The 23,520-nt window shown below is 37.7% G+C and overlaps 7 protein-coding genes across 12 annotated transcripts in view; 1 reads left to right on the top strand and 6 right to left on the bottom strand.

The window, feature by feature from the left end:
• Positions 1-24: 24 nt before the first annotated feature.
• On the bottom strand, positions 25-7,974 carry LOC108603486 (protein Malvolio). Of its 5 annotated transcripts, XM_017992338.1 has the most exons (12): positions 7,463-7,972; positions 5,543-5,768; positions 5,293-5,480; positions 5,069-5,233; positions 4,874-5,012; positions 3,948-4,103; positions 3,731-3,889; positions 3,235-3,671; positions 3,057-3,172; positions 2,901-2,992; positions 2,574-2,644; positions 1,184-1,377 (listed from the first exon to the last, which is right to left on the bottom strand). In XM_017992338.1, the coding sequence occupies exons 2-12, from the start codon at positions 5,765-5,767 to the stop codon at positions 1,356-1,358; spliced, it is 1,770 nt and encodes a 589-aa protein (XP_017847827.1). In that variant the 5' UTR covers position 5,768; positions 7,463-7,972; the 3' UTR covers positions 1,184-1,355. The 5 variants fall into 5 exon arrangements, with proteins under 5 accessions (XP_017847826.1, XP_017847825.1, XP_017847827.1 ...); XM_017992337.1 differs by lacking the exons at positions 1,184-1,377; positions 7,463-7,972 and adding an exon at positions 25-614 and having other exon boundaries at positions 5,543-5,767; XM_017992336.1 differs by lacking the exons at positions 1,184-1,377; positions 7,463-7,972 and adding an exon at positions 1,058-1,177 and having other exon boundaries at positions 5,543-5,767.
• A 968-nt stretch (positions 7,975-8,942) lies between these two features.
• LOC108603488 (hematopoietic lineage cell-specific protein) lies at positions 8,943-11,186 on the bottom strand. The gene is made up of 5 exons (XM_017992340.2): positions 11,067-11,186; positions 10,784-10,957; positions 10,421-10,713; positions 10,249-10,359; positions 8,943-10,193 (listed from the first exon to the last, which is right to left on the bottom strand). Exons 2-5 carry the CDS (start codon positions 10,939-10,941, stop codon positions 9,133-9,135), a joined length of 1,623 nt encoding a protein of 540 aa, XP_017847829.1. The 5' UTR covers positions 10,942-10,957; positions 11,067-11,186; the 3' UTR covers positions 8,943-9,132.
• A 607-nt stretch (positions 11,187-11,793) lies between these two features.
• Positions 11,794-12,896, top strand: LOC108602425 (glucosidase 2 subunit beta). Of its 2 annotated transcripts, none has more exons than XM_017990541.1 (3): positions 11,794-12,071; positions 12,150-12,313; positions 12,373-12,896. In XM_017990541.1, the coding sequence occupies exons 1-3, from the start codon at positions 11,955-11,957 to the stop codon at positions 12,689-12,691; spliced, it is 600 nt and encodes a 199-aa protein (XP_017846030.1). In that variant the 5' UTR covers positions 11,794-11,954; the 3' UTR covers positions 12,692-12,896. The 2 variants fall into 2 exon arrangements, with proteins under 2 accessions (XP_017846030.1, XP_017846029.1); XM_017990540.1 differs by having other exon boundaries at positions 11,796-12,071; positions 12,132-12,313.
• A 948-nt stretch (positions 12,897-13,844) lies between these two features.
• LOC108604268 (lateral signaling target protein 2 homolog) lies at positions 13,845-14,293 on the bottom strand. Its single transcript, XM_017993663.1, has one exon. It carries the CDS (start codon positions 14,271-14,273, stop codon positions 13,866-13,868), a length of 408 nt encoding a protein of 135 aa, XP_017849152.1. The 5' UTR covers positions 14,274-14,293; the 3' UTR covers positions 13,845-13,865.
• Positions 14,294-14,306: 13 nt separating this feature from the next.
• On the bottom strand, positions 14,307-18,872 carry LOC108604266 (UPF0565 protein C2orf69 homolog). The gene is made up of 6 exons (XM_017993660.1): positions 18,738-18,872; positions 15,842-16,212; positions 15,678-15,782; positions 14,979-15,618; positions 14,710-14,875; positions 14,307-14,644 (listed from the first exon to the last, which is right to left on the bottom strand). Exons 2-6 carry the CDS (start codon positions 16,156-16,158, stop codon positions 14,325-14,327), a joined length of 1,548 nt encoding a protein of 515 aa, XP_017849149.1. The 5' UTR covers positions 16,159-16,212; positions 18,738-18,872; the 3' UTR covers positions 14,307-14,324.
• LOC108604267 (potassium channel subfamily K member 1) lies at positions 16,167-17,731 on the bottom strand. Its single transcript, XM_017993661.2, has one exon. The coding sequence runs from the start codon at positions 17,485-17,487 to the stop codon at positions 16,309-16,311; it is 1,179 nt and encodes a 392-aa protein (XP_017849150.1). The 5' UTR covers positions 17,488-17,731; the 3' UTR covers positions 16,167-16,308.
• A 2,630-nt stretch (positions 18,873-21,502) lies between the features above and the next one.
• The window catches only part of LOC108603022 (sex determination protein fruitless), a 115,533-nt gene continuing 113,515 nt past the window's right edge, over positions 21,503-23,520 (bottom strand). The window contains exon 8 of the mRNA XM_017991428.1: positions 21,503-22,566. Coding sequence (XP_017846917.1) covers positions 22,097-22,566 — 470 coding nt within the window. The 3' untranslated portion in view covers positions 21,503-22,096. The remainder of the gene's footprint in view (positions 22,567-23,520) is intronic.

The raw sequence follows: 23,520 nt of genomic DNA, 5'->3' as shown, positions 1-23,520 counted from the left end.
TAAAAATGCTTTAAATAAACTTTAGAATAGGTCTTTCAGCATAGTTGACAAGTGACAAACAATAAATTACAATTTTTGTTTCTTTCTTTGCTTTTTGTCTCTCAGTTAACTTCACAGCCTTATATAATAGACATACTGACTATACTAGCAGTTAGAATACAATTCATTAATAGCTATACGTAGTTTCCATTTTAGATATTCGTTCGATTAAGAAAATACACTTTATCTTTTTGGTATGCTTATGTAAAACAAATATGCACGCAGTAGTAGTATTTACACTGATTCCGCACTTCCGAACAGGCAAAGGAAAAACAATCAAAAGGACACGCTTATGTTATATGCACTCATATGTGATAAAAATATGGCCAGTAAACAGTGTTGAACACAATTGATTGCTTGACTTGAAGATATAACTAAAGCAGGCTTGAACCAAATGCTAGCTGATGATAACATCTCCATCAGCATCGTCCACATTGCTGCTGGGGCAATTCTGCTCGTTATTGTTGCTGCTAAGGCAAATCTCTTCACTGCCATCGGAATCAGTGCAGAACAGTAATGGCTACGCATCCTCACCATCCATAATATCCGCATCCGTGTCCGGATTGGTGGCGATTCTGCAAATGCAAATAGTTATGAGTTCAATGAATGATTGTTTGTATGTATGAGTGTTTATATATTTATGTGTATAATGAGGTGCTATGCCAACTACTGGAAAATAGTTGCAGCTACTAAATATCAGTGGAAGTAGAGCTTACTAACAATAACAAGAGCAACTTGCAAGATGCACAGACACACACTTGTGCACATGCATAGTAAGTATATAGAATACATATATAAATAGTATATAGCATTAGGATTTAACACATAAAACAAGAAAAACACCAGTCGGGGAAAAAGAAAATGTCATACAAAAAATCATAAATATAATTTTATTTTGCTTGGCAATTATACTAAATTTTTTCAAAATTTATTAATAAACTAAATATTATAATAATATTGCTTAAATACAATTAAATTCAATTGTCTACTTATGCAGTAAAAAAAATAATAATTTCAGAAACTTATACCATAAGTCTGTACAATATTCATAATCCTAATTATTATACATTGTTAATTAAATGTTTGCGTATTATGCAAGTTGTTTATTGAGACTCCATGATCGTTAAGCGTCAGCTCACTGGGGTGGAGGGGGGGCATCCATTGAGGTACGGGGTTGTAGCATTTGTTGTTGTTTATATATATAATTCGTTCAACGAATGTCGGTGGCAGCAGCGATTTGGCAAGTTTAAATAAACAATTGTAAGTTTTTTTTTTTATGTAGGTGGATAATTTCATTAGAATTGTAGACTCTTGTTTTATTGTTTTGTCAATTGCAAGCTTTAGAGAATTTCGTGCGAATGCCAAAAATATCAGTTCCAATAAACAGAATATAGAATTTTGTGTCGTCGATAATTTTAAATAAATTTTGTACAAAAAGTCAATTCCATACATCCAATATATACAATGTTATTAAACATTATAAGTCCACGTCGCACAGCAATAAATTCAGAGTTCAGTAGAGGAGTTCAGTGTATGTAGGTAGGTAGTTTAGTTATATAGAACAGAAAAGAAGAGTGTGGGGGAAGAAGAAAACAAATGACATACATATAAATGTGTATGAACATATAACAGAGAAATATTTTGGTTTTTATTATTTTCAATTAAATGTGTAGTCATATTAAATTAGCCACGCCAAAGTGAATGAGTGTGTAAGAATGGGGTGTAAAACCAATGTGTCAATGATTGCTAAATTGCTAAAATTAGCTTACACATGCTGTGAAAGGCTTAGTAACGTTAAATTGTTGCTTGGGCAGCTGTCAGTTGGGCTCGCAGTCGATCCGCAGTTCCATTTTTAGGTTGGCGCTTAAGAACTAGGCTTAAATTAGCTTATAGTAATTAGTAAGAAAAAGACTGGACAATAATCTCCATTAATGTATTTATTTTTTATTGGCCATTACGTCCCAACTTATGTATAATTCCACCGTTATCAGCAAATTTGTTGATTTACGATATGCTTAATACTATATAGCAACAAATAGTAGAAAATACCCTAGAGCTATGTGCATTATAAATTCTCATTTAAAGTTCAATTGTTAGTATTGTTAAGCGTGTGAATACTTTAAATGTTAATATCACGAATGTATGCGTGTGTGTAGCGCTGTGTGTGTGTGTTTAACTAATTAGCCACTTTTTCCGAAACGGTTTCAAGACCTTTCTTTGTGTTAGTGTTATCGCCTATAACTAACGTAACATCACTGTGAATAATTTGGAAAGAAGAGAGCATAGATACAAAGTTTTGATTAAATATTAGTAAGGGATTAGTAACAACCAAATGGTATTTAAACGGAATAAGAGTTAGAGGAAGCTTGAACGATAAATGCTAGAAAAGCAAAACCAAATGTTAGAAACAGAAAGTCAGACAAAAGAGTTAGCTAAAAATAAAAGTGTGTTGCAGATAGTTAGGCATAGATTGTGCATGTGAGTGTGCGTGTGCATATATGTGTGTGTGTGTTTAAATTTAAGCTTGAACATACCTGGCGTACGTTGAGTTGGCATTCTTTATCGTAAAGCTGTTCTGACTTGGTAACACAAAACGTTGCACCCACTGTAAATAAAATGAAAATAAATATAGTCTAGTGGTAGATGAAACTGTCTTAATAAGTTACTACAAGCTGTGACACTTTAAGCCACATTGGCTGTATGCGTGCAGTCACGTAAAGAGATAGCGTTACCATTTAGATAACTATTGACTTGAACGTGTCAAGTGAATTTATGTACAAAACAATTGAATTTGGTCACGACTGTTGATAAGCAAACGCATACAGCATTCAAGAGCTGGCTGTCCATGTGAGCTTACTTACCCGGCTGTTCATCAGTCGTTTGTTGCCCATACAGGCGGCCATATGTATCACAAGATATAAGACAAATAGTAAATATAGTATAGCAAATATGCCTGAAAAGAAGAGCGTAAGCATAAATTTGATTGTCTGTCGTCTATTGGGAGAGATGCGACTTACAGACAAGCGCCAGCATGCCGCCTTCAATTTGCAGCTGTTCCACTTGCGCCACCACAAAATATAAATTAACGCCAATCACCAGTATGGTCAGCAATATAGACACGATTTTGTTGCCACTGCAAAATACACATATAGTTATTATAAATGAAATCAAAAGCAAAAGACGCGCTATACTCACATTCCATTGACAAAGTCGCCCATAATTGCTGCACAGGAAGTAAAAGCTATAGTTGGTATAGCTGCAAATGGCAGCTGCAGCGACATGACTGCATTCAATATATCATTCATGTTGGTTAGATCCTCCATTTTGCTGAACATGGCCAGGCAGAAGGTGGGTATAATGGCAATGCAACGCGTGACCAGCACACGCATCCAGCGCGGCCATTGCAGATTGAGAAAACCTTCCATGGAGAACTGTCCCGCATATGTGCCGGTCATTGTCGAGCTTTGGCCAGCAGCCAAAATGCCTACACCCCAAATGTACATGGCGGCAGCACCAAAAGTGCAGCCCAGAAACAGGCCGCCCTTGTAGAGATCCGCATTGATAATCTCGTTGTTATCCGTAAACGACAGCTTGGCATCTTCATACATCGACTTGTTAGCGCAGACTTCCAGCTAAACATAAACAACTAGTTAGTTAGAGCTTCTAAGCATTTAACTGCATATCAACTTACCACATCATGATTTGTCTTGCCATACATGCCATGAGCAAATACGGCCACAACAAACAAATTGATAATAAAGGAAACAAACAGCGCTATTGAAGCCTCAATGAAATAGTAGAAATTCGCTTCGCTCACTTTCTTTGGCTGGCGACGATCCACATCGCGTGACTGTAAAGCACAAAAGAATTAATATAAATATGACTTTGCATATTGATCATAGACATACCTTAACCAAAGCCGAGTGTAAATATAGATTGTGCGGCATGATGACAGCACCCACAACGCCCACAGCTTGCAACAGAACATCTGAGTTGCAATCAGCGCACCAAGGTACAAACATTCCCTCCATTACAGCACCCTGATCAGGCGCAGACACAATATACTGCAAGAAAGATATTTAAAATGTGTTATTCAATAGCAAAGCAAACAAATGTTATAATGAGCAAACAATAATTATAATGAGTAATTAGTGCTTTCCCGCCATAATGATGTCTTATCGTTGAAAAATTCCCCGCTTTGCACACTGAATTTCAAAAATAGCAGCGATAGCTTAACTTAACTAAGTCAATATTTAGTCTTTGTTGCTTAAATAAGCTGCATGCGGCTCTATAATAAAGTGTATATAAAATTTAGCTCTAGCTAGCTCTAGCATGTTACTCATATTTTTTACTATTTTTTAGATAAACAAGACTTGGATAAACTCATAAGGAAATGCGTGTAATCTGGTCATATGACACGCAGTACTTTTTTCTACAATTATTAAGTAAAAGTATATATACATATCGTTAGTAGAATAGCTGACTGCTTAGCATTCAGCAGCACTCGCAAAAACTAACAAAAAAGTACCAACAAGTACGAGATATAAAGAAAACTGAAACTGGGACTGGCACTGGGTCTCTCAGAGTGTCGTAATTGAAAGATAAGTACAAAAATGAATAACGCCCCCGCACACAACAATTGACAACAATAGGCAAACAAAATACATTTAAATAGTATGCAAAGAGTAATGCTTGTTGTTAGCTTTACGACAGTAATAAAACAAAATGTGTTTAAAACTTATTTTGTTTTGGTTTGTATGCCTGACGAGTAATTCGTTAATGCAAATCGCTTAGGGGATTCTTTACGGTGATTTTTCGTCGCCTTTATGCTTACCTCATAGCCAAACGTGACGGCCATGACAGTGATTAACAAGCCAAATAGGAACTCCAGCTTACGTAAACCATATTTATCCAGAAATAGGAACGTAAATGTATCAACAATGGTGATTAACACACCACCCCACAAAGGCACGCTGCAAGAAGCATAACAGTTAATCATGGAATCAACAATCTCTCCAAGTCTACTTACGCTTTATTGGACAATAAATATATGGCAATGGCAGTGCCAATAACCTCCTGCATATCGGAGCCAATGATGGCTATCTCTATCATAATCCATAATATCCAGCGTGGCACACGCTTGTACTGGCGATAACACATCTCTGCCAGATGCAGACCCGTTACGACACCCAATCTGCAATTGACAGCTATTGTAGCTAAGCACAATCAATGTTGCAAGCGTGTCTAACTCACCTTGCAGCCAAGCGTTGCATAAGCAGGCCCAGCACTGTGGCCCATAACAGCACCCAGAGTATTTTGTATTTGGCCGCTGCACCGGACTGTAGATCCGATTCAATATTGCCCGGATCTAGATATGCAATGGACATGAGAAATCCGGGGCCCGTGAAGGCCCACAGCTTGCGAAAGCTGAAACCACCAATCTGCAAAGATGATGGCAATGAATTCAAGTTGCATAGGCTATACTATTGTAACTATAACTTACATTTGTGCTTTCATCTTCGGGTATCAGCACCTTTTCATCGCTGAAATATGCCTGCTTGGATGGCTTTAGATATGTGGTCTCATTGAAGAGCTGTTTGTTGTGTGCCGCTGCTCCAGCAGCGCTGCTGCTTCCATTGCTCCGTCTGTTGGAACCGGAAGGCTGATCATCGCCCGCATCACCAGCACCCGGCTCAATTCTGTTGTGATAAGCTTCATTTGAAGACATGCTGAAAACGATAAACAAAAATTATTATATTTGTTGTATTTATCTTAATGCAAACTGTGCTTGAACTTTAAATGAATTTTATCGCAACACGTGACAAAAGGTTTAATACTATATTTATTTAAATAATTTACGCCTTACACTATTGTTTATTTTGCTTTGCTTATATTTATAGGCATTATCAACATTTTTAAACAACAAAAAATATGCAACTATTATCTCGCAACTTGTGCTTTTAGAAATCAAATCTGTATACAAATATAAATAAAAAAATTCCCTAAGTACTTTATTTTGCACACTTGTGTAAAGATTAATATGTTTCGACAAATACATGCATAAATCTATACTTATTTATTGTTAGACAAACAAAAATATAAACAGAGCTAGTAATTAAAATCAATTGTTAAGATAATTGTGCAATTATTGTTTATTTACGATGGCATATATCAAAACGGAAATTCATTTATTTCTAATATACGAAATGGTCATAAATTATTAAATGAATTAAAGTACTAGACAACAAATTGTATTTAAATAGCTGTCACTATAATTAATGCCAGAATTGTTTATAAACACATCTATAACGCTAACAATATATTTTTTGGTTGCACCAGAAGCGTGTCAATAACCTGTTCCATCGACTTTGTATTTGTTTATACATTTATTTTGCAACATTGATTCAAGGTGCGCTAATGTGTTATGCCCTGTAAATTTAATTCAAGCAGAGCTCTCTGCACACGAGGCATCCAAGATCTATAGCTGTATGTATTGTATGCATGTGCTTTGAGCCAGCTCTGGGCATTATTGGTAGCTAGTTTACCTTGACAAACGCAATGTGCTGCTTTACACATCATTCATTAAAGCTGTTGTTGTTAAGAGCCATGCAAAATGTCTAATTATGTTGTAGGCCATTTATAGGCTGCAAAAATGAACTCGATCAAATGTTCATGTCGAAAACATTTTAAGTGTAAAAAGAAAATCGCCTGCATTTCCAGAGTATATCTTTGAAAAAACTACGCACTTATCTACATGCATATGTTGTTGACTCAGTTGTGGGCTATATATAATGTATTTAGATTATATACTAATGAGAATTGCCGACTTTGAATATATTGTTATATTTAGCACAATATTGTTGTGTAAAAAACGATGATAACTAATGCATGAAAATCAATTTGAAAACTCTGTAAAGCTAAATACAGTTTGTTAGTTCACTTTTTAATGACAGTAATTATAGAAAATTATTTCCTGCGCTTGAGAGCCGTACACAAAACAACAATAAAAACTGTTGACTTTTTGAGACAACACAATAAAATATAAATTATTGCACTTGTTGGCTTCAGAGCTGTTGGAAATAATTTCCATTGTTTATTATGCATGTATTTCATATTAGGCGAGAATGCTTATCAACAACGCGCATAATAAAAGATTCTAAAAAAAAGCTCTGTTTGGGCCGGTGTGTTCGCTGACATACGTTCTTCGTAATCATTGGGCAGGTGTTTGTAATTGTATGCATGTTTTTATATACATACATATGTATGGATGTTATGAAACGCACATGTATTTCATACGTATAATTAAATATTTACATATGCACCCGCATCGTATGTCAGCAGAATTTGTGTTAAATTAGTTAAAGCACAGCTTGCAAAATGATTAACTAGCAATTATTCAGTAATTAAGTTCAACGACACATACTTGCCGACAGCTTAGATGATTGACTATGGGAATAGCTTTTTATTTAGTTATATTATGTAAACGAACGTTTGTGTTTATTACAAAAAGATAAACACAAATGAACTCAAGTTAAGCGCGAACGTTTTGTTTATGGCATTGGTTTAATTTATTCGCCGAAATTCCTTTGTTAAACAATTTACAAGTTTGGTGACGCGTCTTTGCCATACACTATGCACAAACAGACAAACAACCGCAGCACTGTCTCTTGCTCTCGGTCTGTATTAATTGAAATTGCTGCCTTCAATCAAGCCGACGCACAGCCTTAGAAGCCCACGAATCACGTTTAATTGTTTGTTTTTATTTTTATATGCTTTTTATTTAATTTCTATTGAACATATTGCACTACTTGCTGCGTCAGCTTCTTCTTGCTCTTTTTGTTCACACAGCTGCTTAATTTGACATTCACGGTATGGCAACGCCGCGAACAGCTGCTGTGTCCGTTGCTGGTTTGAAGCGAGACTGAAGTGCGACTGGCACAATTTCTGCTGCCGCTTTATATATTAGTTTTCTTTTTCGAAATTGCATTTGTGCTCAGTCTGAGAGTGAGAGACAGCACACCCGACAGTCTGCTGATTATACTTTAGTACGAGCTGTCATAAGTGCTTAACGATCTCGTTCTGGTTTTGCCGACAATTCCGTTACAATTGATTCGGGTTTGAAGCTACCGCTGCTTCGCAATCTTTTTCGATATAAGCACATATTATATGTATATATAGTTCTCTCTTGCTTATCAATTTACTCTCTGGCTTGGGTCTGGACAGACATGAATTCACGACATCCATATCATGACGGCTTACAAATCAGTTTGACAGACTATTTATAATGTCTGGTACGTTTTTGGCAACACGCAAAACTTATCATAATTCCACTTCACCTTAAACCGACCACTAATTATTTATTTATTGTTGCATGTACTCTCATAAAATTTATAAGAGTACATAAAAATATGTAACAGGCGGAGAGTTCCCCTTATCGCTGGAGTTGCGCTGTAATTTACATGATTCATGAGCACATGATTAATGGCCAGAAAATATTTAAATAGCTTTCCATTTTGTCAGATGTCACCAGAACAAAACATTTTTTACAGTTAGTAGTAAACTTTAATTAGTTTATTAAAAGAACAGACTTTGTGTTTTTTCCGTCTTCAACATTTTGTTTTACGCAAACATTTATATACTTTATACAAATTGCCATTAAATTTTCAATAGTTACAATATAAACTTTGACTTTAACAAATTAGATTTCAGAATAACATACACACACATATTATTAAGTAAAATACTTTTGCATACTCCTTTGATTTATAAATTTTTCTTGTGTAATGTATAAATATATAAATAAATTGCATATTTTTCCAAAAAATACGCTTAAAAATATTAAGAATGTAAAATACAATTAATAAAACTGAAAAAATGATATAAAAATGGAATATGTATAAATGTAACTAAATATTTGATTATTTTATGTATGTATATCAATTTAAACATGAACATATTTTCGTTGTCTGTCGAAAACAGTAGTGAGCATGAGTCTACATATAGTATATGCATTAATTTGTGAATAAGTATTAGATGTTTGTTCTAATCGGAAGCATTTGATGGTTGTTGATGGCATTATGAGGAATGGGTAGTTTAGGACTGACTGACGACTTGTACGTAGTTGGCAGGAAAGAGGCCGTAACGATTCTTGCACAGTCCACGCCACCAGCCATCATCGATTTTCTCAATGTGGGTAACCACATCATCGGGATCAAAGGATATCTCATCTTCATCAGCTGCTTGATAGTCGTACAATGCAATAGCATGTAAGCCTGTGTCCTCCAAATAGTCTGCCAAATTATCCGAGTTGGCATAAATGGCTTCTTCAGTGCCAGGTGCAGCACTTGAGCCGTTAGCAGCTGGAACTGGCGAAGCTGCTGCTGGCATTGGTGAGCTTGACTTGACCTCTGCTTGGTTTTGATACAACGGCTCAGCTTGTGGCTCTGCTTGTTGTGGCTCCGGCTCCGGCTCGGGTACAGGTACGGGCTCGGGTACAGGCTCAGCAACTGGTACGTGCACAGGCGATGTTGGTTCACTTCTCGGTGGCGTAGCAACGGTTTCCACCTCAATCTGCGGCACGACATCCGGTGGCGGAGCGCTTACTTTAGGCTGCGTTGGTGCAACCTCAACTATTGGCACAACTGGCTCAACCACAGCGGGTTTGGTTGGTTCCACATGCGCTGGCTCCTTAGGTATGACAATTGGATCCTTGCGCACTGGTGGCGCCTCGGCAACAGGTGACTGCATCTGATTAAAAGCACTGATGGCATTACCAATACCACCAGAGCGTCCTGTTTGGATTGCCGTGCGGCTGCCTTTAACAGGCGGCGCACGGGCTTCCTCAGCAGCTGGCAACGGGGTATTCTCCACAATTGTTTGCTTGGCTGCTTCTTCACGATCGCGTTTGTCTTTGGCCTCTCGCAAACGTTTCTGTTCCTCGGCACGTTTGCGTGACTCCTCCTCTGAGTTCTTTGCCAAGTTCTCGAATTTAGCACGCAAATTGGAAGGCTTAGCGCCTTCAATAATAGGCTTCGCTTTATGATCAGCCTGGCTAGCGTGCTTTTGCGGTGCTTCCTTGTGGTCCCAGCCAACAGCAGATTTATCCTTACGATCTTCCTGTACTCCGAACTTGCCACCAAAGCCCTTGGAGTAATCTACACATAAAAGTACATGAGTTTGTTTTAATGAAAGAATATCAAAGCATTTTACCCTTCTGTGACTCGTGCTTTTCCACTTTTTCAATGTGATCCCAGCCTACTGCCGATTTATCCTTGCGGTCCTCCTGCACACCAAACTTTCCGCCAAAGCCTTTAGAGTAGTCTGTAACATAGGATTATTTGTTATTTTCAATTTACAAGTAATGTATAAAATATTTACTCACCTTTTTGGGATTCATGTTTTTCCACCTTCTCAATGTGATCCCAGCCCACAGCAGATTTGTCAACTCGATTCGTTTGCACGCCAAACTTGCCACCAAAACCTTCGCTGTAATCCTTCTGCGATGCATGCTTTTCCACTTTGCCCTGATAGTCATGACCCATTGCCGACTTGTCCATACGATCCTTCTCTACACCGAATTTACCACCATAGCCATAGCCGGCATTTTGATCTTTCAGCAGTTGCTTCTTTATGTCATGATCAGCTTTTTCAGTCTCTTCACGCAACTTACTCATGCTAATAATGTTATTGTTTTTCGAAAACAGATTACACATAATCACAAAATGGTGACTTATTAATGACTCACTCAATGGCGCCACCTCCGTCACGTCCACCAATTGTCTTTGAGCCCCAACGCTGCTCCTGTTCATCGACATCGTTAACAAAATCTGGATCCGTTTCCCAGTCATCATCTTCGGCATTGCTTGCTGCCTGTATTTGGTGACCAGCGCTTGCTTTCCACATACTTGCAAAGTCTTATCTGTTAGAAGCCAAAGATAACAATTACAGGTTTTTTTTCTTGAACATAAGATAGTGTAGGGTGGGGCCGGTTTGTTATACGGTCTTTGCGTCCATTTAAAGGAACTTACTTGTTTGCTACGAAGTTACAATATAATAAAGAAGTTTACGAAAATGCCCGATATTATTATAAAACTACAATTTTTTAAGACCGAACTCTAAAACAATTAATTTAAATGCACATTTTTAGCAGAATAAATTTATGTTAACTTAAGAGCAGGGCTGCCAATTTGTTCGACCCTCTGTTTAACAGTTGTGGAATCTGAACTAGAGTTGTCAAGATTCAAGAAATATCGTATCCGTTACATGTTCACACACTAAGTTTGAAATTCAGCGCAATTCTTTTTGAACTTTCTGTTCATCTACACATTTTTTCAAATACATAAAGTACATATCGTGATGACTTAGCAACATTCACCATTTTTAATTTGCAAAACAAATAATTTTTTACGGAGCACTTGCACTTGCTTTCACCACTGGCGAATTAACAATCTGACCAATGTGATATCGATATATTATAACATTACATTGAGGAGCACTCTTGAATAAACAGTGTTACCAAGGTGTGTGCTATCGATATATTATAACATTATATTGAGGAGCATAACACTTTTTGCTCAATAGAAGATTAACAGAAGCATAACATTTTTTGATAATCGAACATGGCTGATACAAACAGCTGTTGCAGTTAACCCTTTCAATACAAATGTATTTATAATTCAATTATACAGCATTTCTAAAGTGCTCGTTAACTTATTTTATAATCAAATGTTTGTTTTACTTATTTGTAATCGACTTACAAGTGTTGACATTCGTTTGACTACTCATTGGTTGTGCACATAAGGGTTAATTAAGAAGCTATATCCAAAGCATTGTTGGAATTGATGACGCTAACTGACAAGTAAACAAAGCATTAAAGCATTTCTTTAAAATTCAGTTAGCAAAATAAACACACAGATATGCGCAAAACATGGGTGAAGCGAGAGAATATTTATTACAAACCCTTCTACAAACACAAGTCAAAAATGTTTATGCTGTTGATATTTCTGGTGGGCATCTCATTCATTATATATCAGGTTGGTGAACTCTTTGTAGTTGCATTTAAGCTTAATAGCTAATGTACAAGTTAATAATAGGCATTCTCGCTAAATCAGTTGCCCAGCGTGCAGCAGCTGAGACTGAAACACAAAGAAATGATGCGCTCTCTTGGCAAGAAGCAGCTTGACGTGGACGATTTCGATGGAGGAGGTGGTGTCGGAGCTCTTTTTGGTGCTAGGGTCACTACAGCACCAGATGATGGTACTATTAAAATAATGAGGTGAGGCAATAATATACAATATGCAGTGGTGAACAAATATCAACGTTTTACATTTATAGAGGCATCCGTCTGTTCGACTATGATGCCTACAAACCAAACTTTGAGGGTAACTTCAAGTGCCTAGATGGCAGCAAGGATATACTCTTCAGTCGGGTCAATGATGACTACTGTGATTGCGAAAGCGATGGCAGCGATGAGCCTAGCACAAATGCCTGCGCCAAGGGACGCTTTTACTGCAAGTTCCAAAAGCGTCATCTCACGGGGCGAGGCTTAGATACATACGTGGCGACATCACGCATAAATGATCAAGTTTGTGATTGTTGCGATGGCAGCGATGAGTGGACAACCCATGCGAAATGTCCAAACACTTGTACGTAGTTACTACTGAGAACTGCTAAGCAGCTCCGGGTTAGACACCACAACTCACACTCATGAATGCATCTCAAGGAAACCCCACTTCACATTAGAGCTTCAAAGTCTGTAAAAACGCATCACAAGCGATATTTAGTTATTTCTAAAATACATGGTTACGATTAAATTGTAATTTATTTTTAAATACCAGACTCAATGTATATTTAAGTAGAACAAATAAAAATGAATACGTAAAAGACCATAAAACACTTTTGTACACTTCATTTCAGAAAATATAAACTCCAAAATTTGTATTTTTTTCACTTAAACATTTATTTTATTTAAGAATCGCGTTTTTTTTATATCGGATACGTCTGATTTTTATAATATTTGGTGATATTAGGGGGGTACTAAGCATCTGTTTATTGACATTTGTATATGTGCTAAGCGGTTTGCATTAAGGTTTATTTTTAGAGTATCATAATTGTATTTGTATTTGCTTTATTTGCATTGACATGAACTACTACGAGCAGTACAACAGACATCTACGCACAATACATTGAGAAAAATCTTTTGTTTTGTTTTTTGCTTATTTTGTTTTGTTTTTTGTTTCCTTTGCAATTTTGTAATATTCTTTAAAATAGACTACAAGCACAAGGCATTGTTTTACAAGTGTTCTTTATGAACACTACAAATTTTTATCTTTTTTTGAGCTTAAACTATGCTTATTAAACGCTAAGTAATACTTAAACAGAGTTTTTGTTTATCTTTTCATGTGGGAGATATTGTATAGTTACGTTTGCTGGTAAGTGTATGAAATTCGTATACATTTTAAATAAATAGTTGAATATGGAAAGTTTATATTGCCAAAAAATATAAAAATCTATATATGATTATTGCACTGACAAGAGTTTGTTTCCGCTGCAGCTTTTTTAAGTTAAAATAGAAAAAAAATATATATAAATAAACTTTTAGACAAATATACACTTAGTACGAGTTTTGGCTTTGAACCTTTGAAGTTGTAAGACATAAATAAGAAAATATATTAGGGTATGTATACTTAGCTCTACATAAAAAGTTCTGTGTAGGAGAGTGATTGGGGAGGAGATAGGACAGAGACTTGAGTAGGGACACTTAAAATCTACGCTTAACCTTTACGATGCATAAAATGTATGTAGTATCTAGAATTAGGTGTACAAGTCTAACGGCAAAGCGTATAATACAATTTTTGTAATCTTCGTTTTGAGCGACACTGATGATGATTGTGCGAATGATTGGCATGATGATGATGATGATGGTGATGGTGGCGATGATGACGATGAGAGCGTGAAGCTGGCTGTGGACGTGTGATCTGTGGTTCTTCTTGGTGCTGTGGAAAGCCCATGGGTGGGCCAATTAGGGTTTTCACTTCTCTCTGTTGCTCATTAATATTTACAGGGGTCGCATTGGCAGCTGCAGCGGCTGCCGCTGCAGCCGAGGCCGAAGATAACAATGCTGCAGCCAATTGGGATGACGTCGACGTTGAGGACTGATCAGTGCATTGCAACAAGCGCTGCTGTCGTAGCTGCTGCAAATGTTGCCGTTTCGCTGCTGCTGCACTTTTCCGCATTGCATGCAAACGCCGACGATGATGATGAGGAGGATGCAAGCTGCTAATCTGTCACTTTGTCTCCTCACTAGCATCCTGTAAACTATTGGCACTACCGCCAGCACCGTTGTTGGTAGCCACAACTGCTTGCTCACCGTTGCCGCCCTGCTGCAGCAGCTGTTGCTGCTGGTTATGCACATGCTGGCAAAATGCTTGCAACACTTCAAAGTGTGTCATCAGATTGGCCGGCTGGCTGTCATAATGCAAATGTCTTGTGATGGGCGCATTTAAACGACGCAACATCTCCGTAAATAGTTTCTCCTCCTTGCGTATCCAAGGGCGTCGATCATCCTGCACCTGATACGGCGTTAAATGAACGTGTATGTTCATGCCTGTGCAAGTAGAAACTCAAGTTAAAATCAAATAGTATATATCGAAAATGTAACATGTAGCTTACCCATGCGTGTTAGTGTCTCCAGGAGACTACGTGATGTAATCCAGGTGTTCTTTTGGCCACCGTGCCCGCCATCCAGCCAGTACATGTCTGTGATGCGCGACAAGAGTCGCAACATGCTGCTATCATCCGGCGTTAGAGTTTTCAAATAGTGAAACTCGTAGATGAACTGCAATAAAATAAGCATTAATTATGTATTTAAACATTGAACTGCTGGCAGTGGACGAAAAGTTTGGCTGTTGTTGGCGATTTTTACACCTAATATGACTCACTTGATTGAGCACGACGCAGCCCTTGCTAAAGCCAATGAGCACCAGCTTGGACTTGTCCAAATTGAGATTCTCACGCCACCACAATGGATTGGTGTCGGTGCAGGAGCCAGCAGCAACGCCAGAGCGCAGAGATTGTGGCTGCAACATGGCATGTTGTGTGCCAAACAATGTTTGTGCTGGATTGCAGTTGCTGTTGTTGCCGATATTGTTGAAATGTTCCACATTGTTGTCCGTAGTGGCTTTTGAGTCCGAATCTAGCGGCACGTGATTTGCATCCTGATTACTGTTGGAATTTATAACTTTGCTTATGATGTCGATCTCTTCATCAATTGCCTCGTTGGTGATTATAGCTTCTGTTTCTGTGATCTCGGGGCTGACAATAGGGAATATAACGCCACCATCGCTATCGACCGTAACGGTATCCTGCACCTGCAGTATGTCTATATCCATGTCTTGACTATTGTCGACTGAGTTATTGCCAGCTGAGTTATTGGTCTCAACACCGGCGCTGGAGAGTGTTAATGCAGCAGCTGCGGCGGCAGCAGCGACAGCAGCAGCGGCTGCTGCTGCCTGCGCAGCCTGATCAAGTATTTCATTCTCGGGTATGGAGACCAAGCGTTGCGACAAATTCTGTAGCAGTCTGATGAATGTAAAATAACAATTAATATTATATATTAATATAGAATAGCTAATGCTTACTTTTCCAAATGCTGCAGCGCATGATTCATGGGCGTATGATCGGGCACGCCTGCATTGTTGCCACGCACAAAGTTATCAAAGCAGCTAAAGGTCTTGAATTCCATGCTGCAAGTACAAAACATATTTGAGTTGAAGTTTAAATACTTTCCAAGCTACACACTTACCGCACTGGTCGAATGACTATGATGTGTGAGCGTGGAAATGCCTCACGCAGCAGAATTGCAGAGTTTTCCAGATTGTATTTCATATAGCCGCGACTGTCGCGATTTGTTTCCATGCTCTCCGGAAAGTCTTGCACGTCGCCGCCGAAGTAGATGATGGCGCGAGAGTCTTCGACATTTTGTGAAGGTTGCCGCACAATGGGCGGACAGTAGACAATGTCATTGGTGCGATTTTGAAAGCCGGCCACTGAGAAGATGCGGAAGGGACCAGCCGATGTGCTTGGCGTGCATAAACGCTCTCCGCTGCTGCCGCCAAGCATGCCCTCAAAGTTACGTATCCGCTCTTGCAGTTGCAGAAATTGATCAATGGTGAGCTGCAGTAACAGATCACAGATGACAGCATAAAATAAAGTTTATAAGCAAACACACACACACACGCACACACACAGTCAGTCACACTCTCATTACGTCTAATAATCATAGTCAGGGTCATAGAGCTCGCGCGGATCACCACAACAGCCCACAAAACGCAAACGCGTATCCTCCACACACAGCTTGGTGTCCTCCTTCATTTCCTTGAGCTTGACACGCACTTCCTCGCGCATTAAATTGCGACACATGGCCACCAGACCCATGCCCAGCAGCATGTAAATGAAATTTATAGCCAGCTTGGAGTGCTGATCGGTGATGCGCTGCAGCTCGGACAGTTCATTGGGATCGGCAGCAATATCCTCGCGCAGCTTTTGTGTGGCCGCATCTACGTCTGCAGCGGTGGTTAGTGAGGCACCTGGCACAAAGTCACCAAAGCCAATCTTGCAGAGCGATGTCATGCAGAAATAGAAACTATTGAGAAAGCTCCACTTCTCCCAATTGGCAAACATAATGGTGCCTGTGAGCACATAGAAGATGATGACCCACAGGCAGGCAGTGGACGGCACTATGATCTTCTTGCGCAGTGTAAGCGCACCCAAGCTGCCATGCTCCAGTGCCTCCAAGCGTGCATCATAGCTGCGATCCTCCGTGCAGTCGTGCATGCTGCGATAGAGAAACTTAAAGGAGCGCGCCAGCACGCGTCCCATATTGAGAAAGTAGAGTATGTAGAGTGGTATGCCAAATGTGGCATAGATGACAGTGAAGCCCTTGCCCCAGGGCGTGCGTGGCACCATATTGCCATAGCCGATCATAGTAATGACCGATAAGCAGAACATCAGAGCCGCTGGAAAGCTCCAGATCTGCGCAGGACTGCGTCCCACGTAGCCATTTTTTATAATGCGCGCAATCTCAGCTTGATAATCCTGCAGCACAGCGTTCGTTTCATTCACCCAAATGGGCTTGTCTATGATATTGTGCTCCTCTGTAATATTCCATAAACGCTGCGAGCAATTCTGACGCAACTCCAGCACCTGCAGCGCCGTTTTGTCCACATACTCCCGCTCAATATGCATAAAAGCCAAGGCTCCAAAGATGGCATAGAACACAATCAAGGCGCCCACGCCCACCTGGGTGCACATAAAGGTTACAAAATTGCGACAGCAGCGTTTGACCTGTTTGCGTGGCCGATTGCTTGGCGACGTGGAGTTTACCGACGCCGCCAATCCCACGCTGCCGCCCAGCATTTGTGATGGACTGCGTTGAAATTTAGAGGACATGTCTGCTACTTGGATTTTCCTGACTACTACGATGCGTCTGTTACATAGTTATATAATGTGATCTATGTGCAGTCGGTTTTGGGATTTATGTGTGGCAATTAATTGTTAATTTGCTCGGCGCTTTTACTTTCGCATGCGAGAGTGAGCAAGTGCGAGAGAGAGAGAGCGAGAGAGCATCAAGCTATAAATAACTCCACGCACTATTTGTACACATTTTTGCGTTCTTTTGCTCTAATCAGACCTCGCGCGGCGAATAACAAAAATCAACTGAGTGGTCTTTCAAAAAAACTATTCCACATTGGGCAGCTAAAAATAACAAATACATCTTCATGTGTACACACACACACACAACACAAACACACGCACACACCTTCCTAGAACAAACAAACAAAAGTTGAAGAGTAAGCATAACATAGACATATTTATATGTGTAGACTGACCCAAAACGGACCGTGTCCTGTTGCACAAAAGTATTGCATGGAGTTTTCTTCAGCGCTCACGCACAATATGAAATTTCACTTTCAGTGCCATCAGTGGCCATTGGCAGTGGCAATTGCAGTTGCAACACTTGCATAACATCCACATCCTTGCCTGCGTCCTGCCAAGGGTCGTTCACATGCAGCTTAGCCGGTTTTAGTTGCAAGTGTTATACACATATGTAGGCTTTTGCGCGCGCGAGATAGTCAACAGATACAGCTACAGATGCAGATACAGATTGTATATGCATGTCGATCTGCACAGATACAGATACACACAGACACACAAAAAGCGGCTACAGCAGCAGCAGCAGCAGATCAATGAATGCGCAAATAAAATATTAAAAACGGGTCAGTGTCTGTGGCAACGACAACAGCAGCGGCGGCAAAGAACTTGCAGTTCGCGTGGGCGACACAATATTAGGGGTGCTGCGTCTCTTTGTCATGGGCGGGGGCGTTTAAAAAGGGGTAAGGCTCCAGCAGTGCGATAACGCTGTCGTCACTTCACTGTCGCAGTTCACAAGTGACCCTGAAGTTGTCCAATGCAGGGGCAATTTTTCGAGGGGTGAAAATGCGTAGCGAAGAGATAGATTTTTCAATACACACTCACACACATACACACACGCACATCAGACATATACACACTCCACATACACACACACACACACTTGCGCATACATATGCATGTACATAATTCACAAATTTATGCAAAATTTTCGCACCGCGCGTATTTCACTATTTGTCGCACAATTAATTGCTTTCTTGCTTACTTACGCTGTTTTCTTTTGGTTAAGCCTTTTTACAATTGCTGCAATTGTGAAATTTATTCCCGCTTCTTTTACTTGTGTGTCCTGTTTGCTCTTATTATTTTATTTTATTGTTGCGTTCTCTTTTGTTTACATACACACATACAAGTTCAGAATAAGTTCAATTGACCGGCTCGCTCAAATGAGCTGTTGATGTATCGATACTTTTGTTTTGTTAATATCAATTATCAATCTCGATGGTTTGAATAGTTGTTCATTTGTTCATCTATAATAATTTGTGGTAATTATTTTCAGGCTTATATTACTAAAAAGAACACAAAATATATTTAAGTTGTATTTTATTTATATTTGGTTGTATTTAGCCAGCTTGCAGAAATAGTTTCAAATTGGATACACTTTTAGTATTTACTAACCAATTTCCTAATTTGGTATTATTTATCGTTGAGTTTTTGCGTCATCGTTAACTATCGCCTGTGTGGTATCAAGGTAACTTATCGAAATAGAGCGGGCAGCTACTATCGTCCAATCGAGATTCAATTTGAACCATAAAAGCGGTTATACTTACCTAGACTTACGTTTAAGTATAGGAAAACGGCCAATTATTTATTATTTATCTGTAAATAAAATGCTGTGAAATCAAGACTGCCTTATTGTCAACCCCAACCTAACTAATTGAATTGTGCTTCCAGCTGAGGTAATTAAGAACTATATTTTGTGGGACATTCAAAAGCCATAATCATAAATTTAAATTGGTTTTGAATACGATATTAAAATGATTTATATATTTTTATTTAGTTTGAATAATTTAAAATATATGCATATGTATATTTATTTAGACGTTAGTATGTATGTATATGAATTGATTTATATATATAAACTGGTAGACGTTTTATATTTGCAAATAGTATTTTGAGCCATTATCTAGTTTGGTAGATTTATATCATTATAATCATTATAAAATGTACGAATCAAGAGCGAAAAAAATGGTGCCCATATATATTTAGAGAGTGTCCAAAGTTAAACTGTTCTTTAGCATCTTTTAAAGTATGTATAAAAATACTTTCGTTTCGATATATTTTGTTTCAGATAGTACAGTTATTTAGGTGGAGCGTCCAAAAGCGAGTGTATCCTGTCTAAGATTTGCTTTCTTGTATGAGTTTCCATTGGCAATATGTGAATGGGTAAGTGGTTTAGTTTTGTTTGTTTTTTTTTTTTTTAATATAATTTCATATTTATTACATTTTTGGTACATAAATCTGTGTATTGTGTGTTCTGTGATCTCTAATTTGCTTTAAACAATGTGTTGTTGTTTAGTTATCATAGACGTTGCCTGCTCCTAAAATTCAATGATTTTGTTTAGTTATATAGTTATTATAAGACTACAAATTATATTGATAAGTATATATACACATACACATACGTCACTTAGAACTAAAAACAGTGCACGAAACTAAAAAGCCAATCGTGTCATGTTAATTATGAACTATGCTTGTAATTATTTTATACATTTTGTGCTTTGGACCGAAACAATAATTTTGATAATTTCACATGCTACAAAGTATAACGAAGGCTGTTCTTATAACAAATATTTTAAACATAAGCGATTAAATACATTAAACTTTTACTTCTTTATGTAAGTTGCCGTTCATTATACTTTATGTTTTTGTTTTGTTCCTTGTAATATTTTTTTATAATATTCATTTCTTTTTCTTTTAATTTTATGTAAAGTTGTGCCGAAAATATCACATTGATTTTTTTTCTTTTTTTCTTGGTGGTTATTATGCTTCAAATATTAATTTCAATAAGTGCCAAACAAGAATTTTGCCTATCACAAAATGTTTAAAATTAATCCAAAAATTTACGCAAGAAGATTTTTCATTATATTTTTGTTGTTTTGTTTTTTTCAGAAGTAAAACTAAACCGACCAATTTGCATAGAAAATTTACATTGACATGCATATGCATGTATGTATGTATATATATATATATATGAATGTGTATATGTAAGTAGTTTTAAAAGTTCCAATAATATGCTGCATATTAGCTTTTCATTTTTCTTAAACATTTCTGATATGAAATATGATTTATGTTTTTTTACGTTTTTCTTCATTTAATGCTATATTTAATTTGTTTAATTAATGTCTAAATGTAAGCAAGCTTAATATAAAAGTTTAACAAAAACGTGAGGTGGTTCAAGTGTGGTTCGCACTTAGCCTAAAAGCTTTAACTTTAACTCATACATACATATATCATATATCATACGAAAGGATTGAAAAAAACATAAATGAAACAAACAAATTAATAATTATTTGACAAATGCTTACAGTACTAAACTAATATATAATAGGTATAGTCATAAAAAAAACTAAAATAGTTCATTAAAATTAAGCAATCAATCAACAAAAAACTGAAATGCATCTGAGGTATATCAAAATTTCTTTGTAGTTGTTTGAGTAATACAAGTACTCGCTTTGCAAAATTAATATATATATAGTATATGTATTAAAATTAGTGTGATTATATATATATAGATTTTAAGTGTGTGCAAACTAAATACTAATGTGACAATATATGAGTAAATTGTTTTGTGGTGACTGTTGTGGGAAGCCTCGCTGCAGAGTTTGGGTTCCCCAAGAAATTGTTACATACAACAAGTGTATACTGTACTTTAAACGTTATAGCTATTACAGTGGTATATATATATGGTATATAATATATTAGGAAACAACACGCAGAAACCTTTAAAGTTGATTTGTAGTAGTTTAGTTAGTTAGTTTTGTATCGTAGTAATTCCTATATCAATTGTTGTAATTTGTTTTAATGCTACCCATGGCTAAGCCGCGCATTGGGGGCTTGGGGGGCTTGTTGGTCGCCAGCAATCGAAAACATTGCTAATATCAATAATAATAATAATAATAATAACATTCAAAACGCCTTCTCGTTTATAATTGCAAAAAAGAGAGTTCTCTATATATGAATATATATCTAGCCATTTTTAATATGGTATGTATAAGTTTATATTGTTAGCTATGTGTAGTTAGTGTAAGCAATGTTTGCTTGCTTCGATTTATAATGTTTGTTTGTTTGTTTGTTGTTTAGCATCTTCGGTTCTATATATGTGTTTTGGGTTATTGCTCGAGCTAATGCTCAGATTTATAATGTACATGCTACTTGGGTTTTGGACTTTAACTTTATATGCAGACAATTTGATAAACGTTGACAAAAACAAACTTATATGCTTAGTAGGAAGAGTCGCTAAACGAATCTTTATATATTATATCCTTTGTTTGATTAGTTATAGTTGCTGCTGCTGCTGTCGTTGCCGTTGTTGTTGTTGTTGTTGTTGCAACGCCGACTCAATATAATTTTATATGGACGAGTTCAGCTTGTGCAGTCGATCCGGATGCTTGACGCGCAGATGCGAGCGCAACGTATCGATCCGACTGTAGGTGGCCGGACAATAGGGACACATGGAGCGCTGGGCGGTGTGCGAGTGAAAGTGATGCCAACGATTGGTGACCTCCTTGCCGCAGGAGCGACAGCGCCACATGGTGCCGGGATCGCGGGACGGCGTAAACATATTGTGATACGACATGGTGTGATGTGAGTTGTGTCCGGGGCCGGTGGGAGTGCTGGCGCCGCCGCCAAGAGCAGCCGCAGCGGATTGTGGATTGTAGCCATGGGTGGGCGGTGTGCCGAGTCCATTGCCGGCGCGTATATAATGCATGGGATGATATTCATTCTTTAGCGCTGCGGACAGATGCATGCCAAAGGGCGGCGGTGGCGAGGCGGACGAGCTGGTCGAGAGCGGTGTCGATAGATGACGAGCGCCGATTCCTGTTGCCACGAACGAGAAAGAGAAGAACAGACACACAACAGCCCGTCAAGCGGGACGAAAATCAGCCCAGAGAAATAGTTTGGTATTTTTTTTTTTTATTTTTTGCATGTTTTGTTTGGAATTTTGTTTTTTTTTCGTATGATAAGGATAGCAAGAGTTTTACAGAGAGAGACAGAGTAATAGAGACAGTTAAGTGTGGGATAATTGAAAGGTTTAAATGAAGTAGTAGAGAGAGATAGAGAGAGAGATAGAGAGAGAGACAGACAGAGAGAGTTTTTCAATTTTTTTTTGTGATCTTAGGCGGACTTTACAAAATAAATATGCGTTACATAACAAAAACTAAATGCACAAACAAAACTATATAAATATATATGGGCATATATAGTTGATAGCTAACTACAAGATCAAGCAACAAATTATACGCCTCGCCATACAACAAAATGATTATAAACTAAAAATACAAATAACTAAAAATACTTTAAATATAGTAAAGAGAAATAAAACTGAAAGGTCTGTCCCTCAATTTTTGATGAAAGCGTGCGCTGCAGCAAATCAAAATGTTTCTTTTTTTTTTAAATTAAATTGTAAGCCACTCTTAGTAAATAAATAATTGTAATATAGCTTAACTATGTGTGGAAATTAGTCACAAATTTAGCGCTGCATCGTAGTAAGGATTAGAATAAACAAACATTGAGGTGTATTTGGCTGTATATATACATATATGTATATATATAGTTTGTTGTCAAGTTTGAGCACAAATTTAATGTGATGTATGTAAATGGCGAAATATATATATTTGCATTTAAAAACTCTTTTTTTTTTTTTTGGGTGTAACTTATGAGTGCGCAGAATTATTTTTCACAATTGCTCAAACTATAAATGAAACCTGCTAAAAATGCTATATTAAATATAAGAAATTGTTGTTATAATATTATAATAATCACATATTGTAT

This window comes from Drosophila busckii, chromosome 3R (assembly GCF_011750605.1).
Source record: "Drosophila busckii strain San Diego stock center, stock number 13000-0081.31 chromosome 3R, ASM1175060v1, whole genome shotgun sequence".
NCBI classification, from domain to species: Eukaryota; Metazoa; Arthropoda; class Insecta; order Diptera; family Drosophilidae; genus Drosophila; species Drosophila busckii.
Note: the sequence above shows the minus strand (reverse complement) of the source record. Positions and strands in the feature narration are given on the sequence as shown.

Excerpts from the sequence above, each read along its gene's own strand:
- LOC108604267 (XM_017993661.2), bottom strand. The coding sequence starts at position 17,487 with ATGTCCTCTAAATTTCAACGCAGTCCATCACAAATGCTGGGCGGCAGC.
- LOC108603486 (XM_017992335.1), bottom strand. The coding sequence starts at position 5,767 with ATGTCTTCAAATGAAGCTTATCACAACAGAATTGAGCCGGGTGCTGGT. Across the intron at positions 3,890-3,947 it reads TACACTCGGCTTTGGTTAAG|TCACGCGATGTGGATCGTCG; the intron begins GTATGTCTATGA and ends TGTGCTTTACAG. Across the intron at positions 2,295-2,573 it reads GCCAACTCAACGTACGCCAG|TGATGTTACGTTAGTTATAG; the intron begins GTATGTTCAAGC and ends AATTATTCACAG.
- LOC108604266 (XM_017993660.1), bottom strand. The coding sequence starts at position 16,158 with ATGCTTGGCGGCAGCAGCGGAGAGCGTTTATGCACGCCAAGCACATCG. Across the intron at positions 15,783-15,841 it reads ATAGTCATTCGACCAGTGCG|CATGGAATTCAAGACCTTTA; the intron begins GTAAGTGTGTAG and ends TTGTACTTGCAG. Across the intron at positions 15,619-15,677 it reads GCGCTGCAGCATTTGGAAAA|ACTGCTACAGAATTTGTCGC; the intron begins GTAAGCATTAGC and ends TACATTCATCAG.
- LOC108603488 (XM_017992340.2), bottom strand. The coding sequence starts at position 10,941 with ATGTGGAAAGCAAGCGCTGGTCACCAAATACAGGCAGCAAGCAATGCC. Across the intron at positions 10,360-10,420 it reads AAAACATGAATCCCAAAAAG|ACTACTCTAAAGGCTTTGGC; the intron begins GTGAGTAAATAT and ends CCTATGTTACAG. Across the intron at positions 10,194-10,248 it reads AAAGCACGAGTCACAGAAGG|ATTACTCCAAGGGCTTTGGT; the intron begins GTAAAATGCTTT and ends TTTTATGTGTAG.
- LOC108602425 (XM_017990540.1), top strand. The coding sequence starts at position 11,955 with ATGCGCAAAACATGGGTGAAGCGAGAGAATATTTATTACAAACCCTTC. Across the intron at positions 12,072-12,131 it reads TCTCATTCATTATATATCAG|GCATTCTCGCTAAATCAGTT; the intron begins GTTGGTGAACTC and ends AGTTAATAATAG. Across the intron at positions 12,314-12,372 it reads GGTACTATTAAAATAATGAG|AGGCATCCGTCTGTTCGACT; the intron begins GTGAGGCAATAA and ends TTACATTTATAG.
- LOC108604268 (XM_017993663.1), bottom strand. The coding sequence starts at position 14,273 with ATGCGGAAAAGTGCAGCAGCAGCGAAACGGCAACATTTGCAGCAGCTA.